The sequence below is a fragment of the Dryas octopetala genome, chromosome 1 (assembly GCF_963921425.1).
Source record: "Dryas octopetala chromosome 1, drDryOcto1.1, whole genome shotgun sequence".
Classification (NCBI taxonomy): domain Eukaryota; kingdom Viridiplantae; phylum Streptophyta; class Magnoliopsida; order Rosales; family Rosaceae; genus Dryas; species Dryas octopetala.
In genome coordinates this window covers 5,061,518-5,080,970 of record NC_141366.1, presented here as the reverse complement: position 1 = coordinate 5,080,970, position 19,453 = coordinate 5,061,518, and the positions used below count along the sequence as shown (strand labels likewise).

Sequence of the window (19,453 nt, the reverse complement as noted above, 5' to 3'; positions counted from 1 at the left end):
ATTTTGTACAGTTATATTTTAGGGAAATTATATTCATCTATATTGCATTTTAGAGAACTCTTTAATGTTTATCTAATTTAATTAAAAATATATATTAATTTAATTAAAAATATATAAGTTGAATTAACATATTATAATGTTTTTTTTTAAAAAATATTTGATATAAATTAATATTATTTTAAATAATAGCTAATAAAATATGTTAGATATACCTCGAGTTTGTACTTCATTTTATATTTTATTTTTTGTTTGAGCTCCACTTATATAAGAAACAAACCAAACAAAATAAAAATCGAAAAAATTTAAAACAACCAAACTTGAGTTCGGAGCTGTTGGGCTTAACTCGACTTATTTACACGGCTGCAGAGAGTCAGAGACCGCCTCTATCCAAAGTCCTAACAAAGAAAGGAACAGCGCCAAAATCGACCCATACCCAGACCGAATACACTAATAAATGACAGTCCGCCTTCTTTTCCCCCATTTTGAAACCCCGCAACCTCAAACTTCAAAGCCCCTCCGAACCTGAGCAGTGAAAAGCTCTGCTAGGGTTTCATTCATTCACTCTCAGACGCACCGTCTATTCGGATAGCACACAAAGCAACCAAACACTACAGCTAGGGTTTCGAACACTGATCCGGAACTACAATGATGGAGGAGGACCCCGAGTACGACGATCAGCAATTCAACGATGACGAGGATGACTTAAACGAGATCACTCAGGAGGACGCATGGACTGTAATCTCAGCCTACTTCGAAGAGAAGGGTTTGGTGCGCCAGCAGCTCGACTCCTTCGACGAGTTCATTCAGAATACAATGCAGGAGATTGTCGACGAGTCCGCCGATATCGAGATTCGCCCCGAGTCGCAGCATAACCCGGGTCACCAGCCTGATTTCGCTGAGGTAGGGTTCTGTTTCTTGGGAAATTGAGGTGGGTCATGAAAATTGGGAGTGATTTCCAGGGAAACAAACGGGTTTTAGGGCTGGTTTTGTTTGGTCCATTAGAGTTGTTGTTTGGTTTTTTCAATAATAAGCTTTTTAGCAAAACTTTGCGGTTTCCTGGATTCTATGGTTAACTAAAGTTTTACAAGCATATGCGAGCTAGGTTTTCATTCTCACATTTAATTATTAGGAAGTCAAAGTAGAATTTCGGAGAATTTTTCGTGGTTATGTTGTCTGGCTCTTTAATACTGTTGGGTTGGATTGCAGACCATATACAAGATCAGCTTCGGTCAGATTTATTTGAGTAAGCCCATGATGACCGAGTCCGACGGAGAAACTGCAACCTTATTTCCCAAGGCTGCAAGGTTGAGAAATCTAACGTACTCAGCACCCTTGTATGTGGATGTCTCAAAGAGGGTTATAAAGAAAGGACATGATGGTGAGGAAGTCACAGAGACTCAGGATTTCACCAAAGTGTTTATCGGAAAGGTGTGTAATGTTCACATTTCAATAGTGTATGGATTTCAACGCTGAGAGTTGACAACTTCACTGATTTTTTGTATATTATCAGGTTCCTATAATGCTTCGGTCTAGTTATTGCACATTGTTCCAGAACTCTGAGAAAGATTTAACAGAGCTGGGAGAATGTCCGTATGATCAAGGTGGATATTTTATTATTAATGGGAGTGAAAAGGTTCTAATTGCTCAAGAGAAGATGAGCACAAATCATGTCTATGTGTTCAAGAAGAGGCAGCCTAACAAGTACGCCTATGTGGCAGAAGTTCGGTCTATGGCGGAGTCCCAAAACAGACCACCCAGTACCATGTTTGTGCGGATGCTTTCTCGGGCTAGTTCTAAAGGGGTAATGAAATCAATTGTGGCAATTTCGTTCTTTTGTTTATGTAGTTTTTGTTACTTGTATCAATATTTACTTTGTATGCCTTTATATTATTGCAGGGTTCTTCGGGACAGTACATCCGTGCTACTCTTCCATACATTCGGGGTGAAATTCCTATTATTATTGTGTTCCGGGCTCTGGGGTTTGTTGCTGACAAAGACATACTAGAGCATATATGTTATGACTTCTCTGATACTCAGATGATGGAGTTGCTTCGGCCTTCCCTGGAAGAAGCCTTTGTGATTCAAAATCAACAGGTCTCTCTCTCAGTTTATTTTGTGGTTTAATGCTTACGCATGTCTCTATTCCTTTTCGGTCAGATGGTTTATTATTCTCTCTTCTACTGCAGGTTGCACTCGACTATATTGGAAAGAGAGGTGCAACTGTTGGTGTAACTAGAGAAAAGAGGATCAAGTATGTATTATCTTAGTAAATTTATTTGGGCCTCAAGATGTTATGCATAATCTTCCGTAGTGCTCATGGAGATTATCTGTACATCCTCTGCATAGGTATGCGAAAGAGATTCTCCAGAAGGAAATGCTTCCACATGTTGGTGTTGGAGAATTTTGTGAGACAAAGAAAGCTTACTATTTTGGGTAGGTTTTTTCTTGTAGGATAATGCATTAGCATTGGGGTGGTTTCTGAATTGTGTACTAAATACACGCTGGTGCTTGTACCAGATATATCATTCACAGGCTTCTACTGTGTGCACTTGGTCGGAGGGCAGAAGATGATAGAGATCATTATGGAAACAAGAGGCTGGATCTTGCTGGTCCCTTACTTGGAGGCTTGTTTAGAATGGTTTGTTTTTTGTTGGAAGTTGGAGGATATATGAAATTTTTTATTTAATTATTTTATTGATCCTAAAATTGTTAATACGTGTGCAGCTATTCAGGAAGTTGACTAGGGATGTGAGAGGTTATGTGCAGAAGGTTTCTTACATGAACACTCCCCGACTTAGTTAAGTTGCTATGATTATTTTATTTGGGTTTATACCTACACATTTCATGCATGGTGCAGTGCGTGGATAATGGTAAGGATGTTAACCTGCAATTTGCCATCAAAGCAAAGACTATCACGAGTGGCCTCAAATATTCACTTGCTACTGGGAACTGGGGGCAAGCAAATGCAGCTGGTACAAGGGCTGGAGTGTCACAGGTACTTTATCATTTCTCCCTTAATTTATGCTGTTGATTTTGGTAGTTCTAGTTCCCTCATGCTTTGCTCAGGTTGTTTAGGTGTGGGGGTGGGTTGTGATGGTCTTATTTTTAAGCTTACCAATGAAAAAAAAAATTCCTGTTGTTAATTTATGCACTTGGCATTCAATTTTTCTTACAGGTGTTAAATCGTTTGACATATGCATCCACCTTGTCACACTTGCGAAGGCTAAATTCTCCCATCGGGCGTGAAGGTAAACTACTTTCTGGCTTCTGTTGTGTATGGTTTAGTTATTTTTCACGTGTAAGGCCTCTGGATTGTAAAATTAGTGTCATCTGTGCTATAGGGTGATAACCTTTATGCACATCTATTTTTCTTCTAGAATCATCATGTTGCTATCTGTGGCTTGTTATTTTGATTTTTTTTCTCCTTCCCATGACTTAAGGTTTCTTTTATCAGGGAAATTGGCCAAACCACGCCAGTTGCATAATTCGCAGTGGGGAATGATGTGCCCAGCTGAAACACCTGAAGGACAAGTGAGTATTGTGTGTTAAAATGTCTGAATGTGTAAGTTGCCATGAAGAACCCTTTCTTTCTGTATGTGGCACTTAATTGTTAGTCCTGTTATTACACCAGGCATGTGGACTTGTAAAGAATCTTGCATTGATGGTATACATAACAGTGGGATCAGCTGCATATCCAATTTTGGAGTTTTTGGAAGAATGGGGTACAGAGAATTTTGAGGTGAGTACTATTAGTTCTAACTTCTAACTTTCTAATGGATCTCGACTTTCTATGTTCTTTCTTTCTTTAGTTTGACAATTTTATCTTTATCTTGATTGCAGGAAATTTCCCCTGCGGTTATTCCCCAAGCCACAAAAATTTTTGTTAATGGCTGTTGGGTTGGTATACATCGTGATCCTGAAATGTTGGTGAAAACATTAAGAAAGCTAAGGCGACGGGTCAGTAGCCCTTTTATTTTTATCTTAAAAAAATATTGTTTAAGGTAGATATTTGTGCCAAAATAATACTACTCAAACTGCAGTAGTCAAAATATTAGCTCCTATAAGTAGGTCTGAATCTGGTTAGATTGCACCATTTCCTTGTCTTTTTTCTTCATATTCTTGTGCTTTGTTCTTACCTACCCAATCTTTCTAATTGCATGGAAGCTGGGTTTATAGCCATTCTGACTTGTGAATTCTCAGGTGTAAATGTCACATTAAACGTTATAGATGCTGATTGCTCTGTACTTGTGCAGGTTGATGTCAATACTGAAGTTGGGGTTGTCAGAGATATCCGTCTGAAAGAATTGCGCATATATACTGACTATGGTCGTTGCAGTCGTCCATTATTCATCGTGGACAAACAAAGGCTTCTCATAAAGAAGAAAGATATCCTTGCATTGCAGCAGAGGGTGAGCTAGCTGAAATTTGAACCTACTTTTTCTCTGGACTTCCTGTGATTACACCAATCTACCCTTATATTTTTTCAGGAAACCCCCGATGAATGTGGTTGGCATGATCTTGTAGCAAAGGGATTTATAGAATATATTGACACTGAAGAAGAGGAGACTACAATGATTTCCATGACAATTAATGTGAGTACTCGATGGAAAAATGCATCCTGATGTGATTTTTGATTTAAAAACAGGCTTGTAGAAGCTGTGGGCATTTACAATTTCTATTTCAAAAAATCTTGTCTCAGGATCTTGTACAAGCTAGGCTCAATCCCGAAGAGGCATATTCTGACACATACACACATTGTGAAATTCACCCTTCACTTATTTTGGGTGTCTGTGCCTCAATTATACCATTTCCTGATCACAATCAGGTAATTTTGTCATACAAGTGAATTTTTATATTGATATTATATTCATTAATTATTCCATCTATTTATTTTCTTTTGTTGTGATCAGTCTCCACGTAATACATACCAATCTGCTATGGGCAAGCAAGCTATGGGAATTTATGTCACCAATTATCAGTTCCGAATGGTATCATTTGGTTCCCAACGTTGTCATTATGTATTCTATATTTTTTGTTGCATGTTACAGTTGATTAGAAAAAATGTTGACTTGTTGCTTCACTCAGGATACACTGGCATACGTTCTGTACTACCCTCAGAAGCCACTTGTCACTACACGAGCTATGGAACATCTTCACTTCAGGCAGCTTCCAGCTGGCATTGTAAATTTTCTACTTTCTTTGACTTGTTGCTCTCTTTTTCTTTTTTTGTTTTCTAATTTCACTCGGCTGATGATTCCTATTATGTTTTCTCTGTCTACCATTCTGCATCAGAATGCCATTGTTGCCATTTCCTGCTATTCTGGTTACAACCAGGAAGATTCTGTCATCATGAATCAATCTTCTGTAGACCGTGGATTCTTCCGGTCACTATTCTTCCGCTCTTATAGGTCAGCTTATCTCTAACACCTATTCCGAGTATATATAATTATCTTTTTGCACAATGTTGCATCTTTAACTTTCTATTACAGGGATGAGGAGAAAAAGATGGGGACCCTTGTCAAAGAGGATTTTGGGCGTCCAGACAGAGCAAATACCATGGTGAGAATTTGAACTTTGAGTAGTTTATGTCTCTGCTGCTGCTGCTCTTGTAAGTATTGGAAGCTTTACTACACTATACTAAGATTTGATTTTACAGGGTATGCGGCATGGTTCTTATGATAAATTGGATGATGATGGTCTCGCACCTCCAGTATGTATATGAAACTTTGTTTTACTACGATTTCCATCCTGTTATCCCTTAAACAAATATTATCTAACAAAGTTTTCATTAATTTCACCTTAGGGAACTAGGGTTTCAGGTGAGGATGTTATCATAGGAAAGACCACTCCCATGGCTCAGGATGAGGCTCAAGGGCAAGCTGCTTCACGCTACACACGTCGTGACCACAGCATAAGCTTACGCCACAGTGAAACAGGGATTGTGGATCAGGTAAGCTTTATTTAAAATGGCAACTGATAATATGAACTTATTGTATATACCTAAACTCCATGCTTCTTGCAATGTTCCCCCCCCCCCCCCCGGCCCTTCCCTTTAGTGCTTCTTACAATTCTGAACCTGCTTTGTGTTGTATATCTTGTAGGTTCTACTGACAACCAACGCCGATGGACTGAGGTTTGTAAAAGTAAGGGTGAGATCTGTTAGGATACCACAGATTGGTGATAAGTTTAGCAGTAGGCATGGACAGAAGGGGACAGTGGGCATGACTTATACACAAGAAGACATGCCATGGACTGTGGAAGGAGTCACCCCTGATATTATCGTGAACCCACATGCTATTCCTTCTCGAATGACCATTGGTCAGCTTATTGAGTGTATCATGGGGAAGGTTGCGGCTCACATGGGAAAGGAAGGAGATGCTACTCCTTTTACAGATGTGACTGTGAGTTGCACTTTCTCTTTAAGCATGCCTCTGTAAATTTCTTATAAAATCTTGTTATCAGTAACTATCATAGCAGTTGCAGCCAAATTTCTAGTTGTTGGATATGAAGTACTTCAGTTTTTTGTTACATTGAATTGAAACTATTCTTTAGTTTGAGTCTGGAAATTCTCATCTGTTATTATTTTCTTTGTTAGGTGGACAATATTAGCAAAGCTCTTCACAGTTGTGGGTATCAAATGCGTGGTTTTGAGACCATGTATAATGGTCACACAGGCCGGCGGCTTAGCGCTATGATATTCCTTGGCCCCACATATTACCAGAGATTGAAACACATGGTTGATGACAAGATCCATTCACGTGGGCGGGGTCCTGTACAGATCCTCACAAGGCAGCCTGCTGAGGGACGATCTCGTGATGGTGGTCTACGATTTGGAGAAATGGAACGAGATTGCATGATTGCCCATGGTGCTGCTCACTTTCTGAAAGAGAGATTGTTTGACCAGAGTGATGCATATAGGGTTCATGTCTGTGAGCGTTGTGGGTTAATAGCTATTGCAAATCTCAAGAAGAATTCCTTTGAGTGTAGAGGTTGCAAGAACAAAACAGACATTGTTCAGGTGAATATTTCTATTTGTCTGGTGTATTCAAGACCTCTCTCTCTCTCTCTCTCTCTCTCACTCTCTCATACATACATGCATGTTCTACACTTAAGGTTGCTCTGATATTGTGGTGTGAGGTTATATATATATATATATATTTTTTTTTTATACTAGTGTGAGATTAATGTTATCTCCTTGTATTATTATTCATACAGGTTCACATTCCTTATGCCTGTAAATTGCTATTCCAAGAGCTTATGTCCATGGCCATAGCACCAAGAATGCTCACAAAGGAAGTCAAAGCATCCAAAGACCAAAAGAAGAAAGGAGCCTGATATAATTGACCGGTAAAAGACATTTCATACATTTCCTGAACTTTTGGTGGGTTGCGGAGTCTAAGTTGGGGACATTTCTGGTTATAAAAAGCATGAGGTTAATTATCGGAGGCTATATATCGTTATAATGAAAAAATGCAGCGGTGGAGACTAATCAGAAAGTTCGTCAATTCCTGCCTTGAAGTGGGGGTTGGCGGGAGGAGCTGTTGTCAGTCTTGTAGAGACATCCTGGACAACATTCGTTTATCAGATTTGAATCTTAAAATTTGTTTGGAGTCAATGGCCCACTGTCTTGCATCGGTTCCACTGCATCATTGAAGTTTTGTTTTCTTCTCATTTTAACTTGGGAATAGGAAGAGGTGTTTGGAGTGAAATTCCAATTGTAATTGATTGTGTTGAGAATAGATACTATTATATCAAGTATATACGCATCATTTTTAAGATAGCGGTGTATTATTATCATTGAATCGTTGATACATTGAATAAACTTTTTGGTACAAAGGAGACTGAAGGTGGAGGAGAGGGGAGGTTTAACCTTTGGTCTTGGGAGGTGTGGTGGTAGATGGTCTCTACTTACTACTGGAGCAAACCCCTACTACAAAACACTAGATGGTCTTTGGAGGTGTGATACATTGAAAATTTTCAGATGTTTTGATAAACATAGTTTTTGGCAATTTTGTGCTCTCTCGACCAAAACTTTCATGTGACCCCTGTAAGAGAGGAAATCTCTGCAGTTTGTGTAGTTGATTTAGTAGGGTATATTGTATATGGATTTTAAAGGCTTTCATAAAGTTTAAAAGTCACGTGGTATTCAATTAAGATTTTTAAAAAGTTTGTAAAAGTCTATCTATATTTAAGTAAAAATTTTAAAAAATTTTTACAAATTATGTGGTATTCAATTAAGATTTTTAAAAAGTCTTTACAAGTCTATATATATTTAAAAAATTAATGATTTTTATGAAATTCATTTAATGATGGATTTTTAAAAACTTTGAAAAATTTTGATGTGTATTTTAAAGTCATTATAAATCTGATCTCTCTTATGCGGATTTCTAAGAAATTCTATAGAATCTAAAACTCTGTGAAAATTTGTAAATTCTGTAAAAATCTGTCACTTAAAAAAAGTCTTCAAAAATCTTTATAAATCCATATACACTACACCCTTTTTATTTTTCTTAAAAACACCCCCCAAAAACGGAAAAAAGAAACAAATTAGACAGCAGGTTATTTGTACAATCTACAGCTTACTAATGGGCCACCACCTGATCCAATTTCGTTTCCTCATTATCCTTTTTCTGGGCTCACATTGGACCCATTAGAACTCGTCAATTTCAAATCTACGATTGTTTTTTGTGAGCTGCTGCCGCCCCGTGGACTCGTTTTGGTGTAGGCTTCAAGAGACGACGTCGTTTAGAGAGAGAGAGAGAAGATGGAGAGCATAGTGGAAGTAGACGAAGGACCAGCACCACCGGGGTACCAATCGATCGTTGCTCAACCATCACTACCTTCCGGTTAGTCTCTTTCCATTATAATTTATATGACACAATAATAACAGACAAGACAACGATGCTGTCAATTAGCAAACTTATTATCGAATATCCGTTAGAGACTCCGATTTTCCAATCTTTATTATTACCATCTTAAAGTTCTGGGCCTTTTTTGTGGTTTCGTTTTATTTGCCTATTTGGGTTTCTCTTATATACTTGAAAGGTTTTGTATTCTTCCTTTTAATTTGTTTTTTTAATATATAATTATGATGAGCATTTAACAGCTGCAATGGGTTCGCTTTTTAAGGTTACCTACTTGGTAATTCACTTATCTGGTTTGTTAGTTGTCTCAAAGGTCTCCAACTTTCTATGATAATATATAATTTGGGTTATGATGATCCATTGCTACCAGCATAAAGAATTGGATTGAAACTATCAGATGTCATGGCCACCTCATTGAAACTACTAAATGACTAAATGTTGCTGTACTCCTCAGAAGAATGTTCTGTATAGCCTTTCATCCCAGGTAATAAACTGTGAAAGGTTTTCTCTCACCTGGTGAGCTATGTGATTTTGTGATGTAGAAATAGCTCAAATGCTTTGTGGTTGTTGCCGTAGCCTGCTTAAATATCCGCGAGGAGCCAGACATGTTCAATGTTCATGCTGTCAGACAGCCAACCATGTGCTAGAAGGTTCCTGTCTCTTCCTCTTTTTACTTAGATACTTAGTATACCTTGTAAGTAATGTTCTCAGTCTCATTCTCTCATTTTTTTTTCTTTTTTGCCAAAAATGTTCTAGGTTTTCTTACTTTATGTAACTTTAAGATTATTTTGCATGCCTAGCCCATGTGTATTGCCAAAAGTTTGATAACAATGTGAAAAGAGAAGGAGAGACTGCAATCAGCTTTCATACAATATGCAGTACATGACCCTAAAAAAATTGTGGAATATCTAAACTACTCTAAAATGTAAGATATGTACAATAATACCCTAACAAAGTTGACCTTATCTTTTGGGTTGCTCAATCCTTGCAGTGCTTCTGTAATATTTTTTGAGTAGTAGTGGCACAAAAGCATTTCTTTTTCTGTTAAATGTGTTATGTAATTTCCATGGTTCATATGTGGGGTACACAATACTACAGTGCCAAGCCACAAATGGCGATAGACTTAAAATTCAGTTATGTAGTTCAGTTGTTGAAGCTGGCTTCCACTGTAATGTGGTTATGAGGAATGAATGTTCTCCATAGCGTACGCTCCTCATGCATGGGTTTTGAATTCTACTGCTTGTCTGGTATATCCTATAAGTTTCAGTTATCGGAGTTTCATTGCCTATCGTCTGTCTAGTGAAGATTGATGTTCTGCTCTGCATAGATTGCTGTATGGTGACTACTGTCATAGTGTCATTGTGGAAACATGCTCTAGTTTTTAACTGAATGTTCCTTTTTCAGCTCATCAGGTTGGGCAAGTTAAATGCGGTAGTTGTGCAGTGTTGCTGATGTACCCGTATGGAGCTTCATCAGTTAGGTGTTCCGCTTGCAGCTTTGTGACAGAAATTGGAGTAAGTGAAAAATTTACTTGTGAAAAGATATATACGTATGTGCCTTAGACACATTGAAGCCATTAATTTTGAATGTTACGATTGGAATGTATTTCTGAGTATCACGTCCATGGCATTCATGAAAAATTGGGGATAATCACTAAATTATGTGGATACACTTTTTGTATGTTCATATGTAAATTGAAAATTCTGCAGTGAAGCTAAAATGTAAAGTTTAGAACCCTTGGTTTCATGAAGATCAAGAAATTATGTGGGATGGTGATCTCTTGTCACTTTCAACTGCCTGATGATAAGATAATATTCCTTCCTTACCACCCCCCCCCCCCCCCCTTTTTTTCCCCAAAAACTAAAGATAAGTCTTTTGGATTTGTAGACATCACATAGGTACAATAATGAAAGTTCTAGTTTTTGCTTCATGGTGTTCTTTCGTTGATCATACCTGATAGTTATTATTGTAAGGAGGAATAACAAAAGCACTTTTGAAATAAATTTTATGTAATTTGAATAGTTACTGATATATATATCAGAATTGTTTGTGTTTCATATTTATGACTGAATGTGAAATGTTTCTTTGTAGGCACACAACCAGCGCCCTCCATGGTCTGTTCAACAGGGACAGCCACCTCCTCCTCCCAGTCATGTTCATTAAACTGCTCATGTGAGGCAACATGTCTACAAATTGCACAGAGGAAAAGATCCTTGGTCCAACAATAAACAATTCCAAATTAATTTAATCAGTTTATATGAAATTAAATTTTTGTACCATTCCAAACTGTTTGGATGAATAGATAAGGTGACAGATTTAATTTGTTAACCAAATTATTTGAGAGAAATGCTATGTGCTAACCAAAGAAGATCGCTGATTTCTAAAATATTATTATGCTCAAAGACCACACACACGCATACTCACAGAGGGTGACTTGCCATGTATGCAACAGTGAACTTAGGGTGCAAGCAATTGCCATTACGAAGAGCTATGCATTCTTGAAAGTCAAAGTAATTACATTATAACCAAGAAGAAAGGTCAGCAAGCAATAATCTTGGTTCCCTACCATAGTGAAATTGAGAGAGAATTTCACACTACGTTATATTGTAAGTATCAGTAAAAGTAACACAATCTTTTTGGGGTAAAAGGTAACACTATTCTCCACCGTTGTCCGAGTTACAATGGAGCTTTAATAGTTGAATGTTTGCAGTATTGTCTATTTGAACTTTGAAGCAATCCTCAATCATCAGCTGGGAATTCCTCGTCTGAAGCAGGGTCCAGAAATGAACCAATAGTTTTTCTCAAAACACTGAAAGTTCTGTCATCCTGGGTACCAAAACAGAAGATGTGGTTTTAAGACATGTTTGCACAAAACACACACACACACACACATACGAGAGAGAGAGAGAGAGAGAGAGAGAGAGAGAACCTGCTTCTTCTTTTTCAAGGACTCTTCCAATTGAGCAATTTTACCAGTACAAGCTTTCTCATGCTCAGATATCATACTCCTTTCTCTCTTTCCTGGTATCAACCCATTACAAAAATTAGTGTAAGTCTATTTCACTATATGGAGGAAGAGAGTTCTGTTGCTTACTCAATTGTTCATATCGACTGAATAGCCTTTCCTTCTCTTCTTCAAAGTTGGAAATAATACCTGTCAAATAACATGAACAATTAGCAATAAACAAGATCAACAGTAGTCATTGCATCTACCTTTTTTAGAATATGACTCAACAAACATAATCCTCCTTGAAAAGAGACTAACAAGACAGAACCAGGATCATTGCAAGACCTGTACTGCAGTTTTAATATTATGTTCTTAATTTGTCACTTGTGACTGGAAAATGGAGGCAACTAAAGTAGCTATATGCATAACATGATAGTTGACAGTGTGATGTTCTATGTACAGTATAACAAAGCAAACCTCCTACCCATGACCCAAAAGTATGCAGACAAATAAGCTAGTTGATGATAATGATTAGCTAAAAAGTTAACATACTTGAACATCTATCTTTCTAACAAATCACAATTACTGGAGGCCAGATTACCTATCTAATTGAACTTATGTCATTTTTTGCAATTAGAATCTACTGTACTTATACAGAAATCTCCAACTCAACATTTCACAGAAACAAAATAGTAAGAAAGTAAATCAGATGCAATGTGTAATGCTTGTTGAGTGATGCATTCCATGACATGACTTGGAAACTATAAAATAGTACCCTTCAAGGCCTGTACATGGTTGGCTTGGTCCTTGCAAAATTTCTCATAAAGTGCTTGGAACTTGGCAGCCTCAGTCTTCAAGCAATTCTCACACTGAATATATACAATCAAATAATCAATCGTAACAAAAACTTTGGACATCACACAATTCCTTCAAACCAAACAAGTGGAGAGTCAAAATTCATCGTCTGGTCATCTATGGTTCTAGCTCCTTTCTTCTCCACATACCTCTTTTGAGCTCTTTGAAAGTGATTTAGCGAAACTTTGTCTGACAGTGGAAGAAGAATACAAAAAGCACCTAATTAGTAGAGACTTCAACAAGTAAAACAAACAGCAAACTATGGATGCCAAGAAACAAGAAGCTAGATTTAATCACTTAAACTGGTTCAAGAAAGTGAATTCATAGATTTTCAGTTTACCTATCCTTTTCAACTTTAGACTTCAATTCATCAATCGCAGACCTGACCTCAGCAGCCACACTGTCACAAAAACACACAAACAGTAATTTAAGGAATATATCAAATGAATACAAAGCAAAAGAAAATGACAACAGAAAAACTAACAATAGCTATGCCTAAATTTTGGCTCAAATCTTACATTTACCTAATTGATAGATCCAACTACGAAGTAGTCAACAAAAATGATTGATAAATAATTAATTAGTAGCCGGTTTTTTGATCTTGATGAGTAATTAATTAATTATTAGCTTGTTTGGCAAAAAATAATTAGCTATTTGAATATTTGATATAAAACCAAAACACCATTGAGCTGAATTCTTTGAATTAGCATTACGAACTCATATTGTAAATCCTATAAGAATTAGCACGTTCGAGAAGAATAAGCGAGCAATTGTACCTTCAATTTTCAGATTATTTATAGCAGTCTGAAAACGAACTGGAAGAATTAAGAAAAATAAACAGACAAATTTGTAAAAAAATCACTGAAGGAGCTTCAAATTTCAAATTTCAGTGTTAATTGAGTCGGATCAGAGCAAAAACGATTGAAATTACCTGGAAATAGTCTCTTCGTTCTTCTTCAGGCCGTCCTTGTGAGCCTTCTCTCTGATCTGCTGCAGCGCCGACATAAGGCCTTTGATATCACTGTCAAATTCCACCATATTCTCAATCTCAAACGAACTTGGAGATTGTAGAAAAACGAAGAAGAAGAAGAAGAAGAGATTGTAGAAAAACGAACTTAGAGAGGTCGACGCCGAGATCGAGGTCGTCCGATTTGGCGAGATCGGGCTCGGTCCCGCGCTTCTTCTTCGTACTCGCTTTGGTGGTGGACATTGTTGTGAGGCTTTGGAGCTTTGAAGTATTGGTTTGGAGGTTGATGAAGCTCTTTGAGTCGCTGAATGAGAATGCCGCGCGCTCAAATTGGATTTCTTTGTGAAAATTTAAACCTCTAACGGAAAGCTACCCGGTTCAACTCGTAACCAACCGACTTTATTTGGTAAAAGTGTAAAACTCAGTTAGTTGTGCATTTATTTACTTTGATTATATTGATTTTCTTTTCTTTCTTTTTTTCTTATTTCCTCTTATTTATAACTTATAAGCTTCTTAAATTACATTAAGAGCTTTTTCATTTTTCTGAGAAAAATTATAGGACACATTGTTAATCTTAGGAATTTCAAATTTAGATTCTATACATGTCGGCATTAAACTAGTTGTAAATAATGAACTTAAATATGAATCAACAAAATGTGCATCATTTAGATCTAGTACACAAATTTAGAATCTCTAACAATACTCTTATTTATATATTTTTTTTATTTGGCCACTCTTATTTATATTGTTTTAAAGTATCACAAACTCTTTTTATATATATATATATATATTTTTGAAGGAAAGTGAATCCTAGACCTAATCCGAATCTATTGCTCCACCCACGTACCCTCCCTATTAAGGGCTTGTTTGGTTCCCAAAAATCTTATACATTTTCTAGGGAAAAGGGAATGTAAGACGTTCATGTGTTTGATAATGTTGAGGAAGTAAACCATGAATTACATTTTTATTTATATTCTCATGTTTGGTTTGTGCAAGAATATGAAATAAAAATTGTTCAGTTTTTTAATTATACCATCATCTATTATCTATTATATATATATAATGTGAAGATTTTGTTTTGAATAAAATTGATATTATCAAATATTAAAATAGGTAAAATTGTCTAGAAAAAGTAATAAATATTTTTTCAAGAGGAGGAAAAATAAAACCCAAGCTGAGAGGAGGGATTTATTTTCCTCATATGAGTGTATTAGATTCCCATAGACGACCATGTCTCATAAGTTCATAACTACACTCACAAAACATGAGAATAAATTTTTTTTTCTCATTCTCAGCATTCAAAAACTTGAACCACTAGAGCCTTAAGTGTCACAAACACTTTAGTTCTCATTTTAATATGCCGATCTTGTGCACCGGTTATGTGTCAAATCTCTCTCTCCCGCGAGGCACACGAAAGGGAATGAAGAATTCTCAACGAGAAAAGTGCTATATGAACCGAACATCTCTAATCTTTGATACAATCGGGGTCTTTTCCACATAATATGAATGTAAATAAAAAAGAGTGCTGCTATTTGCACACCCTAAATTTCTCTTTGCACACCCTTTCTTGAAAAAAAAAAAAAAAACTCAAGGGAAAAGACCATTTGGCCCTTCCCTCACCCACACACCCCCATCCATTTTTCTTTTTGCACACCCTCCCTAAACAGAAAAAAAAAAAACACACACACACACCCAAAACTCACACACCCCATCCCCATCTCCCCCCCACCCCCGTACACACCCCCTCCCCACCTCTCCACCATGCTGCACCACCCTCCCCGCGCGCAGCACCACCACCGTGCGCCCACCACCCTGCTGCACCACCCTCCCCGCGCCCACCACCATGCTGCACTACCCTCCCCACGCGCAGCACCACCACCTTGCGCCCACCACCCTGCTGCACCACCCTCCCCGCGCGCAGCACCACCACCCTGCTGCACCACTCTCCCCGTGCCCACCACCATGCACCACCCCTCTCTCTCCTCCCTGCTGCACCACCCTCCCCGCGCCCAACCCAGCCCCGACCACCCCAGCCCTCCAGCCGCCGCGCGCAGTGCTCTCTCTCTCTCTCTCTCTCTCTCTCTCTCTCTCTCTCTCTCTCTCCTTCCCTCTCTCCTCTCACCCAGCAAACAGCCAAACAAATTTAAAAAAAAAAAAATGCAGCGGGTTCAGCAGACCAGTGCCGAACCCGGTGGTTTCGTTCGACAGGTACCCGCCGAATAGAATAGGATTGTTCGGTGGGTACTTACCGAATGAAACCATCGGGTTCGGCACTGGTCCGCCGAACCCACTCCAAATTTTTTTTTTAAAGTTATCTTCTCTCTGGCGCGCGACGGTGAGCTAGCTGCGAGGAAGGTGGTGGCGCGCAGTGGTGGTTCTGCGAGGAATGTGGTGCTGCTGGTGCGAGGAAGGTGGTGATCGGCGGAGGGGAAAAAAACAGAGCAAGGGGGAGGAGTCGGAGAGGAGAGGAGAGGAGGGGAGGGCTCGGGGGGAGGTGGTTGGGGTGGGGGGGAGAAGAAGAAAATAAAGGGTGGAGGGTGCGACGGTGAAGAAGAAAAAAAAAATTTGCAGGTGAGGGAAATTTGCAGGTGAGGGGTGGGGTGTGTACGGGGGGGAGATGGGGATGGGGTGTGTGGGTGAGGGAAGGGCCAAATAGTCTTTTCCTTTGAGTTTTTTTTTTTTTTTTTAAGAAAGGGTGTGCAAAGAGAAATTTAGGGTGTGCAAATAGCAGCACTCATAAAAAAACATCTCTCACTGACACCATGTACGAGAAGGTGAGGTCGTCTTTCTTTCGAGCCGCCATACGGTTCGCCTGTAAAATAGGTTTAGACCCCATCCTAAATCTTCCAAGGCCCAGATCCTTAGTTCTGAGCTATTTGGGCCAAAGGCTAAGTCAGGCTTTACTCAATTTTATTTAGTCCATGCCCAGCCCACAGCCCATTGATTTTTGGGTCTATAAGCGGGCCGTTAGATCGAATTATATATGTGGTCCAGCTAAAACTTGATGGGCAATGCTCAAAGTTTGTAGTGATCTACTTTCAGGCTTTCAGCTATCTTCCATGATGCGATTGTTGTAGCTGACAGTATAAACGACAGTCAATTTATATAAAAATGAAAAATGAATTCCTTTTCAAATTGTCAACCGATGGCTAGTTGATGACGAAGGTCCTTGGAAATAGAAGAAGAAAAATTTGAAAATAAGGGGAAGTAGGACAACAACAGTGTGAGAGACTTGTCCATTGCTCCAAGTCTTAGGCTCTACCGCTCTAGAATAAGAATTTCTTCCCCTTCTCCAATCAAAACTAATTAGCTATATATCAAAATTTGAATTCGACTAATAGAGGGACTGTTTTATAAAAGCCTTTATATTAATAAAATGATAAATTGTTTGTTTGCTTTATTTTAGATTTTAAATTAAAATCTAATATATAGTTTTCAACAATTCTATTTTATACCTTAAAAGGATATAAGATAAATTCGTCAATAAATGGGATAAAAAACAGAATGATGAACAAAATGAGTTTCAATCAGATTTTTTTCTTTCAAAAAAGTTAGTACCGTTGGATAATAAAATGAGAATGAGTGATATTTTAAGTCTATAAAAATATGCATTATTTAATTAATTTAATAGCTCTTATAAAAAATTATCCATCACAGTTCTTTATAATTAGCCATTTTTAATATAAAATCTTGCGTGTTTCTTAGTTTTGTGTAGCTACACTTGACTTGTCACGAGTTGACATGAGACTTTCTACGTCGTTTTTTGCACGCATGTATATACACCATACTTTCTCAAGAAAGTATATGTAAACTTTGAGGTTGATCGCAAAATCGTCTTTGAAAAATCAACGGTCAAGGATCCCCATACATCTTTCACGATTCTCATATTCCATGTAGCTCAACTTTGCCTTTTTCTTTTAATAATTATTAAGAATAAACTTTTCTAAATTATATGAAATGAATCAATTCTTTTTTCCACAACTATAACTCTCATTTTTCATTTACCCCAACAACAGAGTAGTATATATATAAATACTTTAAAATTAATTAGTTAGTATGATAATATAATACTAATTATTATTTTGAGTCCACTATACAATGTAATCTCATAATTTAAATCGTTCATATTTTAGGTTTTTATTCAAATATTAACTTTGCAATAAATCAACCAAATCAGAAATTATTTAGTTATTCGATTATCATTACAATTATTTTATATTTTATTGAAAAATTTGTGTTCGTCTATTTACATGAGCACAATTAACTTATTAAAAGTTGGCTAAATGATTTTTGATTTTGTTACTTTTTTCTAAGAATAATTTTTAAATGAGAGCTTAAATAATAAACGGTTTAAATTATAAAATTACGTTATGTAATGGGCTCAAAATGATAGCCATATTATCGCAATAATTTCATTAAATGACAGCTGTGGACCGTTGTGGCCTGATAGCATGTTACCATACCGTCACATGACTCCCATTCATCGAAGGGTCAAATTGTGGGGCATCTATGAATTGAAAGTTGAAGCTCCCTATTCACTGACTCACTGGCCCTTGTCCTGGGCCATGTTAATTTTCTTAGCGAATGTCAGTATGTGGTGACTTCACAAATCAATTATTGTCTCAATTCTGTGTCATATTAATTATTATATTCTTTATTTTATTTGAAGGTTAATACATTATATTTTATAATAGTCATTCATGACTCATTGTAACAATCAAGTTGTTGTTTAACTTGATTTTAATTTGATGTATGCTGGTTCTCACTTCTTAGCCATCACCTTAATTTGTTGGGGTTGAATCCTTAACCTGCGAAATTACACTTAATTACCCATTTTCTGCTCATTTTTACCTTTTGAAACAGAAGATTCTATTAACTTATTTTATATTTTAACTCTAGTACTATTTTTTCCATAAAAGGGGTAATGAATGCATCATCTTCTACCCCAGTTCATATTTAACAGGAGGTTGGTTCATCAAATCAAAAAAGTTAATGTAGGCAAATAAAAGAATGCATTTGGCCAGTCACATTCATTGTAACGTTCACATTTGTGTGTATGTATGTAAATGTTAATATATATATATATATATGTTGCGTACATAATTGGAGATCAAAGGTTCAAGAATCACGACAAACATGTGGTTCACAGATTTGTACAAGACAAGACAGAGGAGATTTTAAATTCTACTTTCTAGTGGGTGAAACTTATGCTATAAAATTCAAGAGTCTCAACAAATGCTTCATCTTTCTCGTGATTTCACGTCCACCCACGAGAAAAGAAAGGGAATGACGAAGAGTGAAGACCAAGACCAGTACTACAATAATAAATAAATAATAATAAAATTATTATAATTAATAAATAACTAATTAAATAAAGGAAACAAAGATATGATATGAATCATATGATTCATAGGAAAGGACAAATCGATCTCACCAGGTGAGGCATGTGGTAATGGGCATGGGAATTGTATAGTGCTTACACTGTTTTCATCGTTGGGTTGACAGGCTTACCTATTTCAATCCATAGATATAATTTTTTAGACCGTTGGATTGGTCGACATGACATGCAGACAGATATACTGTATCATGTTTTAATATATTATATATGTGTGAAACAATTGACAAGATGTATGATGCACGTTAGTGCGTTATTCAGTCGTCCCACTGAGTCACTGGGTCGGACTCGGTGTTAGAGAGGTATGAATGTGAACGACTGGGTTGGATGGGCCTTGGGAGTGGCATGAGTGGGGTTGATTTGATGAATGCGTTGAGTTGGGGCATGCACCAGTGGGGTTGGATGGGACTTGGGAGTGGCATGAG

The 19,453-nt window shown here is 37.3% G+C and overlaps 3 protein-coding genes across 3 annotated transcripts; 2 read left to right on the top strand and 1 right to left on the bottom strand.

The window, feature by feature from the left end:
- The first annotated feature begins 387 nt into the window (after positions 1 to 387).
- On the top strand, positions 388 to 7,836 carry NRPB2 (DNA-directed RNA polymerase family protein). The gene is made up of 25 exons (XM_086241218.1): positions 388 to 900; positions 1,207 to 1,428; positions 1,511 to 1,801; positions 1,897 to 2,094; positions 2,187 to 2,251; positions 2,347 to 2,433; positions 2,518 to 2,638; positions 2,725 to 2,769; positions 2,858 to 2,995; positions 3,176 to 3,248; positions 3,455 to 3,531; positions 3,632 to 3,739; positions 3,841 to 3,957; positions 4,254 to 4,409; positions 4,488 to 4,592; positions 4,700 to 4,825; positions 4,911 to 4,988; positions 5,086 to 5,181; positions 5,293 to 5,408; positions 5,490 to 5,559; positions 5,657 to 5,710; positions 5,804 to 5,950; positions 6,102 to 6,401; positions 6,596 to 7,018; positions 7,216 to 7,836. Exons 1-25 carry the CDS (start codon positions 646 to 648, stop codon positions 7,333 to 7,335), a joined length of 3,588 nt encoding a protein of 1,195 aa, XP_086097344.1. The 5' UTR covers positions 388 to 645; the 3' UTR covers positions 7,336 to 7,836.
- An 852-nt stretch (positions 7,837 to 8,688) lies between these two features.
- Positions 8,689 to 11,224, top strand: LOC147296810 (protein LOL2-like). The gene is made up of 4 exons (XM_086229051.1): positions 8,689 to 8,846; positions 9,407 to 9,514; positions 10,269 to 10,378; positions 10,956 to 11,224. The coding sequence occupies exons 1-4, from the start codon at positions 8,765 to 8,767 to the stop codon at positions 11,025 to 11,027; spliced, it is 372 nt and encodes a 123-aa protein (XP_086085177.1). The 5' UTR covers positions 8,689 to 8,764; the 3' UTR covers positions 11,028 to 11,224.
- A 183-nt stretch (positions 11,225 to 11,407) lies between these two features.
- Positions 11,408 to 13,909, bottom strand: LOC147296809 (DNA ligase-like protein). Its single transcript, XM_086229675.1, has 8 exons — positions 13,782 to 13,909; positions 13,598 to 13,687; positions 13,007 to 13,066; positions 12,816 to 12,855; positions 12,587 to 12,680; positions 11,959 to 12,018; positions 11,794 to 11,885; positions 11,408 to 11,690 (listed from the first exon to the last, which is right to left on the bottom strand). The coding sequence occupies exons 1-8, from the start codon at positions 13,874 to 13,876 to the stop codon at positions 11,604 to 11,606; spliced, it is 618 nt and encodes a 205-aa protein (XP_086085801.1). The 5' UTR covers positions 13,877 to 13,909; the 3' UTR covers positions 11,408 to 11,603.
- Between the last annotated feature and the right edge of the window lie 5,544 nt (positions 13,910 to 19,453).

Bases quoted from the DNA above. Each gene is read 5' to 3' on its own strand.
- NRPB2 (XM_086241218.1), top strand. From the start codon at position 646: ATGATGGAGGAGGACCCCGAGTACGACGATCAGCAATTCAACGATGAC. The intron at 5,951-6,101 runs GTAAGCTTTATT...TATATCTTGTAG, and splicing joins AAACAGGGATTGTGGATCAG to GTTCTACTGACAACCAACGC. The intron at 6,402-6,595 runs GTGAGTTGCACT...TTTCTTTGTTAG, and splicing joins CTCCTTTTACAGATGTGACT to GTGGACAATATTAGCAAAGC.
- LOC147296810 (XM_086229051.1), top strand. From the start codon at position 8,765: ATGGAGAGCATAGTGGAAGTAGACGAAGGACCAGCACCACCGGGGTAC. The intron at 8,847-9,406 runs GTTAGTCTCTTT...TTTGTGATGTAG, and splicing joins TCAACCATCACTACCTTCCG to AAATAGCTCAAATGCTTTGT. The intron at 10,379-10,955 runs GTAAGTGAAAAA...GTTTCTTTGTAG, and splicing joins GCTTTGTGACAGAAATTGGA to GCACACAACCAGCGCCCTCC.
- LOC147296809 (XM_086229675.1), bottom strand. From the start codon at position 13,876: ATGTCCACCACCAAAGCGAGTACGAAGAAGAAGCGCGGGACCGAGCCC. The intron at 13,688-13,781 runs GTTCGTTTTTCT...GGAATTTGACAG, and splicing joins CTCGGCGTCGACCTCTCTAA to TGATATCAAAGGCCTTATGT. The intron at 12,019-12,586 runs GTACTATTTTAT...GTTATTTGACAG, and splicing joins CCATGTACAGGCCTTGAAGG to GTATTATTTCCAACTTTGAA.